The 11,709-nt window shown below is 37.5% G+C and overlaps 1 protein-coding gene across 1 annotated transcript in view; it reads left to right on the top strand.

The window, feature by feature from the left end:
- Window positions 1–11,069: 11,069 nt before the first annotated feature.
- The window catches only part of RBM27 (RNA binding motif protein 27), a 74,854-nt gene continuing 74,214 nt past the window's right edge, over window positions 11,070–11,709 (top strand). The window contains exons 1-2 of the mRNA XM_044659867.1: window positions 11,070–11,207; window positions 11,297–11,600. Coding sequence (XP_044515802.1) covers window positions 11,070–11,207; window positions 11,297–11,600 — 442 coding nt within the window. The remainder of the gene's footprint in view (window positions 11,208–11,296; window positions 11,601–11,709) is intronic.

Raw genomic sequence — 11,709 nt, 5'->3', positions numbered from 1 at the left:
GATACATTTTTTCTTTTATAGATGAAGCAACAAAGGTAAAGTGAATTGCCCATGATCACACAGCTAGTAGACAAAGGAAGAATTGGAACTCAGGTGTCCAAGGCCAGCTTAGTCCACATAGCCCCCTCCAAGATTTAGTCCTACTATCAACCTCTTCACAACCAAAACCTTTACTTAATAAATAAATAATTAATAGATTCCTAGGACCATATATTTAGACCTGAAAGGGACCTTGAAAATTATATCTAGTCCAACCTCCAACCAATATGGACATTGGAAATTGTATACCGAAAAGGTCATTCAAGGGCATACAGGTAGCAAAAATGGGATTTTAATTCCATGCTTTTTCCACTACAGGAATCCTTGAAGTCCCTTCTACCTGTAAATCTTATGATTCTACCTAGAAAATAAAAATGCAAGTTTATATAGTAATTTAAGGAGGAAACTGAATTAGTGAAGAGCTTGGAATGAGTGTGTTTTTTGGAAAACAGTAAGATCAGCTTTCCTAGTGACAAACAAGGCAAATTTGTAGGGCAGGGTCCTTAAAAAGCCCAGCATAGGAGTTGAAGGAGCAAGTTGATTTTAAAAGATAGAAATAATAATAAGTAGAATTTATACAGTGCTTTGTATTTCAGAAAGTATTTTACAAAATATATCTCACTTGACCTCACAATAACCTTGTGAAATAGGTTGTTGTTCAGTCATTTCAGTCATATCTGATTCTTCATGACCCCATTTGGGATTTTCTTGGCAAAGATACTGTAGTGGTTTACCATTTCTTTCTCCACTTCATTTTTCAGGCAAACAGGGCTAAGAGACTTGCTTGTAAATGTCTGAGGCCAAATTTGAACCCTGGTCTTCCTCATTCCAAGTCTACCTAGCTGCCTGTGAAATATATACATGGGAATTTTGACTCCTTTTATAGATGAGGAAATCTAGCCTCAGAAATATTAAGTGGCTTGCTGAAAATCACAGGAAGTGCCAGTACTGTGATTCAGGTCTTCTTACTCCAAATCCAGTGGTTTATCCCTGAGAGAATAACATAATGATAGTGGGGGAGGGAGGTTTCATCTAGACCAGTAATGGGCAAACTACTGCCCCCGGCCCAGATGTGGCCTCCCCGAAATGTTCTATCCAGCCTCTGGGACATTATTCCTAATTTGATGAATACAATGAGTAGGATACAATGAAATACAATACAATACAATGAAACTTTAAAAGAGTTGCCTTAGAAACAGACTGACAGATGAGGATTTCCTTTCCTTTGGCCTCCTCTTTAAAAAGTTTGCCCATCACTGATCTAGAAGCAATATGACTAATGAATTGGAGGAATGGTATAATTGATAGAGTGAGGGGCTTAGAGTCTGGAAAACCTCAGATCTGGCCTCACATGCTTAGCTGTAAGATCCTGGGCAAATCACTAACCTCATTTGCCACAGTCTTTCCATCTGAAAAATTGAGATGATAATAATAATGCTTACCTCCTCCTCCCATAACTCTTCATTTCCTATCTAACTGTACTCATTTTTTTATTTCTTTGGCTACTCTTTTGGAACTTTGACATCTGGAGCTATACTTTTTTTAGACTTCTTTGCTCTCGTTTTGGAATTTTGGATTTCACTGACTTCTCTCCATCTAGGTCCCCTTACCCCTCCCACCTTTTCACCTTTCTTTTTTATGTAGTCCTCCTCAATTAGATTGTAAACTTCTTGAGGGTAAGGATTGCCCTTCTTTGCCATACTGTATCCCTAGCACTCAGAACAATGCCTAACCTAGGGGAAGCATTTAAAAAAAAAACACCTTCTGTCTTTTGTAACAACTTAGTAACAACTCTTTTTTTTTCTTTTTTTTTTTTTTTTTAAACCCTTACCTTCCCTCTTGGAATCACAAACCCTTACCTTCTGTCTTAGAGTGTACTGGCTCCAAGGCAGAAGAGTGGTAAGGGTAGGAATGGGGGTTAAGTGACTTGCCCAGGGTCACGCAGCTGGCAAGTGTCTGAGGCTACATTTGAACCTAGGACCTCCCTTCTCTAGGCCTGGCTCTCAATCCATTGAGCTACCCAGCTGCCCCCTCAGTAACAACTCTTGATGACAGAAGGGCTAGGACTAGGCAAACAGATTTTAGTAATTTGCCCAGGGTCACAAAACAAGGAAGTGTCTGAGATCATATTTGAATCTAGGTCTCTATCCACTGAGACCCCTAACTGCCTCCAGAGAAAGCATTCATAAATTTTTATTGACTACTTGATTGATTCTTGATTAAGGTTTTAGGAAGGACAAAATGAGATAATATTTGAAAAATATTTTGCATACCTTAAACCACTATGTAAATGTTAGCTATTGTTATCATCAATAGTATATTCTTTCAGTTGTCACTGTACTTGCCACACAATAATCATTCATTAAATACTTTTTAATTCATTTATTCACAAGTAGAAACACAACAGTGCCTTCTCATTGTTTGCAATTGTCAATTGTCATACATGTACTCCCATCATGATGTCATCCATGTGCTTTCCCCTTTGATTATGTTATCTAATTCCCATTCAAAATTCAACTTAAAAGACACTTCCTCCCTTGCTCTGTTTCAGATTGACCTCACCAGTCATTATTGAATTCAACAGCCCATCAGCATTTCTATATTTAGGTCTCTAAAATCATAATTAGCTTTAGCTTGTTTATATCCTTCTGTAGGTGTTTTTGTTGTATGTTTGTCCTCTCTTTTCTTTTTTGATTCCAAACTCCTTCAAAGGCAGGCATGCCATTTGCTACTTTTGTTGTATTAGGGCAATTTAGCACCTTAGCATTCTACTGTTCTTAATCGCAGCTCTATGCTTCAGCTCTTCTGGAATGACACAAAGGCTTTTAAAATAATAAAGTTGGGACAGCTAGATAGCCCAGTGAATAGTGACCCAGGCTGGGAGACAGGAAGTCTTGAGTTTAAATAAGGCCTTAGACACTTCCTTGCTGTGTGACTCTGGACAAGTCACTTAACTTAAATTGCCTAGTCCTTGCTTTCTGTCTTAAATTTGATACTAAGACAAAAAGTAAGGGTTTTTAAAATTAAATAATAAAGTAGCGAGAATCTTAATAATGCACACTAAGTAGGAAAAAGAGTACTTCTGTACAAGCAATTTTTGGAATTTTTCCTTTAGTATATTAGAGCAGTGGGGAAGAACTATTTATAAATTGGGATGGCTCATGGGCAAACCACTTCTCTCTGAGCCTTTTTCCTCATGAAAATTGAAAGGATTAGACTAGATGATGTCTAAATTACCTTCTTGTTCTAATTCCTATGGTATTCCAAGTAGTTGAGAAAAGGATGGTCTTTGTGTTAATGAAAAAGCTAGACCTTTTCCAAACTATAAAACCAGGAGAAAAGAGTTATATTAATTAGTGGGAAGGCTACTTATGCTTGGTCTTTTGTACCCAACCAGACATCTACTATGACACATTACTGGGATTTCCAAGTTTTCAATGACACTTCATTGTCTATTTTTATCCTATAATTTTGAAATTTTTAATTCCTCAAACCAAAACCACTCTAATAGACAAATAAATAGCTATTTGAAAATTAGATTCACAATCCACATGACTTGGATCTTCAATCTTCTAGCATTCCAAAAAGCTTCCCTGTTGTATCATAGCTTCACAGAGAAAATATGACACTTTAATTATCAAAACAATTCCTCTGTCTTCTAAATATTCTATTCCTGCTTTCATTACTACTGCTTCCATATCTTGCATAGTACTGCTGCCCAGGCACTACATGAAGTTTGGTTCCCAACTATAAATTATTTACATCTCTCTTTCTACCAATTTTATTTTCATAGAATTTCAGAGCTGATAGGGATCATAGAGAGATCTCTTGATGCTGCTGTGGCACAAGGAAACAGAAAGCCCTAAAATCACCTGGGCTTATAGTAGTATCTATCCCATATAGTGCTCAGATAATAATATAAGCATAAGTCCAATAACAGTAAAAGTCAAGGGAAGATTACAACTTGATACCCACAGTGGTATTGGTATCAAGTTTGAAAACAGAAACATTCCAAACAAGAAAAGTAGCAAATTTTAAAAATGAAGCCAGAAGACAAATTTGGTCTACTGGCAAAAGTTAGAGCCAATGGATTTAAAGTATTTGCTTCCTGGTTTGAAAATCCAACAGGCTCTAATTTATTTAATTGAAGGACAGCTGGGTGGTTCATTGGATAAAAAGCCAAGTCTGGAGATGGAAGGTCCTGGATTCGAATTTGATCTCAGATACTTCCTAGCTATGTGATCATGGGCAAGTCATTTAACCTCAACTGCCTAATTCTTGGAACTAATGCTTAATATTGATTCTATGACAGAAGGTAAGGCTTTTAAAAATTGTTTTTAATATTTCATGGAACATGGATTGACTATAAATTATACACAAATGCCTAAATGCAATAAGAGTTTTCTCTTTAAATCCAGAAGGTCATTTAGTCATTGCTTTCCTTACTATATCTATTTGAAAATTTCTACTTCCTTTTCCATTTATCCCCAGAGGAAGCTGGATGCTGGCAAAGAAGGATTGTAGAGGGAATTCCTTCTCAGATGCCAAGAAAATTAGTTTCAACCCCATTGATAGCTTGGGCACAAGAGAAAAAAAATCCTTCAAATTAATTTCCTCCAGTGATCCATTTCTGACTTTGAAAAAAGTCAACTTCAGCCAATGTTTGGGTGAAAGAATTGTGAGCTGAATGTCTGCCTGATGTGCCACATGTAATGGAGTTGACCTGAAACCAGGAAAATTAAATTCCTGACTGGAAAAGTAAGCATGTCACAGGGGAAAGGCAATTGGATGTGCAATAGAGGATTTTGAATCCTAGTTTTGTCACTTTCTCCCAATGAGGTTAGCTTCTCTAGACCTCAATTACCTCCTCTGTAAAATGGGTTGGATTAGATAATTTCTAAAATTTCTTTCAGCTCACGATTTAAGATCCTATGTTCCTTGATATCTGTTCTTGCAATTATCTTTCTTTTTTATTATAAAGAAAAATATTTATTTTGCCAATTACATGTAATAACAAATTTCCACATAAATGCTCAAAAGTTATATGATTCAAATTGTCTCCATTCTTTCCTTCTTTCCCTCCCTCCTCCCAGAGCAGGGGAGTGGGAAGAAATTTGATCTGGGTTATACATATATTATCATCTTGCAATTATCTTAAATGTGTAGCTTCTCTATATCTATTAATTCCCTCTTTTTCTCCCCCATCTCTGTAGCTCCTGTTTCTCCAAGTAAATTAATATGACTCACAAATGGATGAAAATACATTTATTAAGCATTTACCAAGTGCCAAAAGCTAAATACAATACAAAAAGGGATGATAGTTCCTACCCTTAAAGAGTTTACATTCTAATGGGGGGAAAAAAGGAGAGTAAGTGGCCAGGGAAGAGGCTCTTTAATCCAGAAAGTTATTGGGTCCACATAGGGAAACAGATTGTTGACATATCCCATGGAGGAATGATGACAAAATTGATTTGATCATGGTTCATGGTTCCTGAACTGAGATTGGGAGGAAAGGGTATATCCTTTCAGAACAAAGAGGGTTGGTGAGGCCATGGAGGAGAGAGGTGAAGCATGGCTAGAGCTTTTCCTGAAATAGTGGTCAGGCATAGGGAGACACCAATCAGATGAGCAATTTCTCCAAAACGAGAGAAAAAGTTGAGAGAAGCATTAATCTTTGGATTTCTAGAACTCTCTTTCACTAAGTAAAGCAAAGATACTTGTTCTCTTCTTCATGTGAGTGAGGAAGGCAATTATAGAACACATGGTTTGCAATTCAATTTCTTCAAATGCCTGGCTATTAGGTCAGCAGCTGAGACTACAAGGACTAGAATGGCATGTATAATTGCTTCCCTTTGAAATGAGCAAATTGTCTAAGGATGAAGACAGAAAAAAATGACTCAGTGTCATGCGTTTCCAGTCTACTTCCATGGCCACAGATTGGGTGTACTACATTAACCCCAAATTAAAATGTGAATGTAAAGTGGGAACTTTTGGTCTCAAGGGGATTGTGATTAGCTTTCTGTAATCCATCACCACTACTGTAGAAACAATTCCTATTAACAATCTCACAGCATCAACTTATATTCTGTTTCTTTGTAGCCAAGATGTAGAAGCAATCGTTAAATGAATTGGATTCTATTTTGTGCAATACTTCTTTGTGAATAACTTCATCATTTCACAGATGAGGAAACTGAAGCTCCAAGAAATTTAGTGAGTTATTTAAGAGACACATAGGTAATGAATAGTAGAACTGGAATTTGAACCCAGGTTCTCTGAATCTAACTCCAACAGTGTGTGTGAGACACCATAGTTCCAACCATCCTAGACTGCTTAAGCTCTTCAAGAGTAGGAACTGTCGCATCTTTTATTTTTGAAATTAATCTATATTCTACCATGTACCAACCTTAATTGTTTGGTGAATTGAACTTAACCCAGTTTTGTCAGTAACTGTCCTGTTGACTTTGTATAGGTCACAAATCTCTCTGCAGTTCATTTCTGACATATTTTTCCTCTTAAGGGTGTTTTGAAACTGGGACTTGCCACAAAGATATAAACCTAAGATATGGTTTTCACTCCTGTAAAAGAAGGCAATTCCTTCTCTATTATCTCAGCATTATGTGACTTTCATGCCCTGCTTTAAGCCTAATCAATTAAAATCAAGATGCTTTTATTCAATTCAACAGTTATTTGACATCTACTGTAGGTAAGGTTTGAAAGACACAAAGACAAAAATGAAATGCCCCCTCTCTTTCGAGGTTATATGTTTTAATGAGCTATAGATACACACATAGAAGTAAATAAATACAAAGAATATACAAATTAATACAAAGTATTTGTTTTTCTTTTCTCTTTTTTTTTAGATTGATTTCATTACTAAGAAATACCCAATGAGGAAATTCCTTTTTTCAATAAAGGTTCTTAGAAAGTTGCCTGGAACATGGTTGAGATTGAGCCTGTCTTAAATTCATACAGCCAGTATGTATCACAGACAAGACTTGAATCTAGGCCTTCCTGACTGAGGCCTCTATAATACAAAGTACATACAAACTAATACAAAGTAATTTTGGGAGAGAGACCCTCCCAATAACTAGGGGGAAATCAAGAAAGGCCTCATGTAAGAGGTGTCACATGAACTGTACTTTCTTCTGAATATAATTTTTATTGATACATCTGGTTTTACATTGCTTTTCAGAAAGCCATCCCAATATAACCAACTATTCAAAGGAAAGAAGAAAAAGAGAACAAAATTAGCAAAACTTTTCAAAATATCCTCCTCCCCAAAATCTGAAAATATATACAAATTGCTTAGGTTGTTATTTAGTCTCTCACAGAATGGCTTTGGTTGATAAAAGTGTAAAGATCCCATTCAACACAGTTTTGTTCACATCTAATTTAGACATCAAAACTAAATGGGAGGGTGGGGCAGCTGGGTAGCTCAGTGGAGTGAGAGTCAGGCCTAGAGACAGGAGGTCCTAGGTTCAAACCTGGCCTCAGCCACTTCCCAGCTGTGTGACCCTGGGCAAGTCACTTGACCCCCATTGCCCACCCTTACCACTCTTCCACCTATGAGCCAATACACAGAAGTTAAGGGTTTAAAAAAAACAACTAAATGGGAGTGGTTTTAACCTATACTTCTCTTAGGTTTAGGTGCGACCTCATAAATTCAATGGTCCTGGGTCCCATTGGATTAGAGTTGTCTAGTTTTGGGGGTAAACATCTACTTGGGAGAGGCCACCAAGAAAGCCTAAGCATGGTAATTTTACAAAAGCATCAGATATGTACTGAGAGTTCTTAGGACAGTAAATAGTCATGGTAAAATATAAAATAATTAATTCCCAGTATACACCCCTTTTTATATTTTGATGAGATTTAAGTACTAACTCCCATCTATTTGTTTAAACCCTTACCTTCCTAAGATCAATACCTTGTATTGTTCCAAGGCAGAAGAACTGCATGGGAGTTAAGTGACTTGTCCAGGAAGTACCTGAGGTCATATTTGAACCTAGGACCTTCTGTTTCTAGACTTAGCTCTCTATCCATTGAGCCACCTAGCTGTCCTCCTCTCATCTATTTGTAACAACAGTTATAATTTAAGTTAATGAATGCTGTTTTCAATTGTTCTGTTAACGCAATTTATGAGTCTTTTATGCTTAGTACTTTTTTTGTTTGATGGAATAAACTATCTCTCCTATATCTGATTCACATTGTAAATTGAGTATCTTTCTACTTCTTCTTTTGGGGAAACTCTGGTCTTGAAGGCTCTCAACCTGGGGTCCATCAATTTTTAGATAGCAGATAGATAGAATGACAGATAGAGGATAGATAATACTTTTCAAATATATTTCATTTCTTTTGCAATCCTGTGTGTTTTGTTTAAAAAACATTATTCAGAGATGAGGTCCATGGGCATCACCAAACTGTCAAAAACTGCTATGATATGGAAAAAGTTAGCAACATCTGACCTAAGCAATATGCAAAAATTTCCCAGAAGTCCTGGGATAGGCTTCTGGACAGGCAGAAGAGGGCAGAGAACACCTTGCTCTTCAGAAGCCAGGCTTTCCCAAACTGAATCTAGTCCAAACCTGGGCTCAGAATTTGAATTTGGCACAGCACTCCTGTCCCCAGGGCCAAGCAGCACTTCCTAAAGTTTGAATAAGTATATATAGAGAATATATATAAAATAAATGTAAGGTGGTTAGAAGAGGAAGAACACTAACACTTGGAGGAATAAAGTGCAGCTTCATTTGTAAAGTAGCATTTGAGCTGCTGTCATGAAGAAAGCCAAGGATTTGAAGAAGTTGGAGGTGAGGTTGGAATGCTTTTCAGGAATGGAGGACAGCAAGTATAAGATGGAACATTGTGTAGGTCAGTATCAGGACTATAGAGTATATGTCAGAATACAATGTGTAAGAATACTAGAAAAGAAAGGACAGGAATAACTTTAAATGCCAAACAGAAAAGTTTATATTTGGTGATGGACAAGCCACTACCTCTCTGGCCCTACATTTCCTGATCTGTAAAATGAAAGTTGGACTAGTTCTCCAAAATCAAATCTAGCTCTAATTTTGTGACCCCCAAATCCTATGATTGTGGCAGCAATAAGAAGCCAATGTAGTTATATTAAGAGGTGACATGGTTAGATCTTTATTTGGAAAATTATTTTGTTGGCTATGTGGAAAACCAGTTTCTATTATTCCATAGTAACTTGCTGAAAAGGAGATGGAAGAGAAAAAGGAAGAAGAAATAACTAAATGAAAATGTCTTTTTCTCTACTCCTTGATAGAAGTAATCTCTCAGTTACCTGAATTTTGTGCCACCATTTTGCTTTCCTGTGTACTTATCATACTTATCATAGTTCAGTTTAAATTGTCCTTATTTGTCTTCCTGGTTTATCTGTCCAACTAGATTACAAAATCCATGAGAACAAAGACTCTCTTTATATATCCCCTAGTTCCAGTACAAGGTCTTAATAGGTGTTCATCAAATTGAATGAATTGAAAGATAAATGGAAGAAAGGAGAAATAAACATTTTGGTGAGGTATAGTCAGAGTATATTTTTGTAAGCCAGTTTAATTAAATTTTTTCAAAGATAAGATGAGTATTTATATTAGAGAGATTACTATGAATAAGATATGGCATACAATTAAGAAAATTTAGCACTTTATTTAAAATAGAATTTTTTTAGGGAAATGGACAATAGAAATGATATTGATATCAACTCTTTATTTCATTCAGATGTTAAACAAATGTAAATTAATTATTAGAACTAGAAGACCAAAAGAGTCCATGAAGTACCTTAGTTATCCAACATTTACATTCTTTCTAAATGGAGATAGATGGCTCCCTGGATCAGAATATAAATTGATTTGTAAAATCTTGCATAAGAAATACTTCCCTCTTTCAAGATAGGGGTGAAAAAAGAAAAAAAGGAAAATGCTGCTATTAAGGTTAAACAATGCTTGGAACCCATATTGTTCTGGGGGATTGTTAGATATTCCTGAGCCATGTCTTAATGTAAATATGCAGTACCTAAAACCCATAATGAAAGGAAAAGGAAAGAAGCTTCTTGTGTCACAGAGACCATTGGTAATAACAGTGGAAGTACCTAAGTAGTTAACATTCTCAAAATACTTCTTGGCTAGCTCAATTCAATCAATAAACTCCAATTTAATTAATGAAACTGAAAACTGATTTCCAGGTGGTTTATGGGACTTGTCTCAGTGCTTTAAGTTATACTCTGTGTGTATGTGTATATAGGCATGTGTACACATTATATATATATATATATATATGTACACACACAATGCATACATGATCCTCACTCCTCATTAAGTTTATGAATTATCCAAAGGAGGGGCCTCTGACACCTCAAAAGTGAATTGTGCAGGGACAGCTGGGTGGCTCAGTGAATTGAAAGTAAGGCCTAAATATAGGAAGTCCTAGCTTCAAATTTGACCTCAGACACTTCCTAGCTGTGTGACCCTGGGCAAGTCACTTAACCCCCATTGCCTAGCCCTTACCACTCTTCTGCCTTGGAACCAATACATAGTATTGATTCTAAGATGGAAGGTAAGAGTTAAAAAAAAAAAAAAGTGAATTGTGAACCTAGTACAAATCTAGCTCCTCAATTGCTTCCTTTCGTTTTCTTAGTCTTTTTGTTTACCAAGATCCTCTCTAAGCAATGTGATTTTAGATATTCTCCCTGGAGTAGATTGTTGTGAGGATATGTCTAAGGACATTCTGTTCATCGTATTTTCGGAGTGAAAGAGCTAAACTTGGGAAAACTGAGATCATAGTTTAGAAACTGGAAACCCAGGTCCAGAAGTGACTTGTACATAGGTCACATAGGTAGCAAAGCAGCAAAGCCAGGAATAGGTACTTGGGTCTTTGACTTAAAATCTGGAACTCTTTACTATACTGAGTAATCTTTTTTTTTTTTTTAATTTTAAATCAGATCCGTTTTTGGACAGTGGGTAATTATTTGAATGTGCCAGCGTGCACTTTGATTGCAGGAGGAGAAAATAGGAAGCATGTTTAAGTGTAAAAAGTGGGTGTGTGCAAAAAAAAGTAAAATTTTGCATCCCGAGTTTACGGGTGGGAGTGTGACCGGCAGCGTGTCGCATACTCTTATTACCGACTTACACCAGCTGAGTCATTTCAGGTCTGGGGTATGTGTTTCCAGGACGCAGAGAGGAAGAAACCTAGCGTGCAGCTTCTCAACTGGATTCCCCTCACTCTCAGTCCGCTCTAGACGTAGGCAGCTAAGGGCCGGCAGCATGCTCCAAAAAAAAGGCGCCACGGTCCCTTTAAGAGCCACACTACCCACCTTCTCCAAGATACCATGTTGCACCAGGAGTTCACGTGTTCCCTCCACCTAACTTGCTGCATCCCCCTTCTGAACCGGGCCCGGCCTGCCGAGGTAGGGGAGGGGAGAGAGCCGACGCTTGCTATTGGCTTTGTTCGCACGGCCCTCTCCTTCCTATTGGTTCAGGCCGGTGTTGCTCGGGAGCTAACTCCCGCCCGCTTGCGCAGTCGGGCTAGGTTGTGTGCGGGGCTCTTAGGTTAGTTCCTGTTAGGCCCTGGCCGGGGGGGTGTAGGTTGGAGCCTCTGGAGATGCCCGGTGGCCGGCGGGCCGGGGAGCAGTGAAGGGGGCGTGTAGGGTGGGGGGGC

This window comes from Gracilinanus agilis, chromosome 2 (assembly GCF_016433145.1).
Source record: "Gracilinanus agilis isolate LMUSP501 chromosome 2, AgileGrace, whole genome shotgun sequence".
Taxonomy (NCBI): Eukaryota; Metazoa; Chordata; class Mammalia; order Didelphimorphia; family Didelphidae; genus Gracilinanus; species Gracilinanus agilis.
The sequence above is the reverse complement of the archived record's forward strand: the minus strand, read 5'-3'. Positions and strand labels throughout refer to the sequence as shown.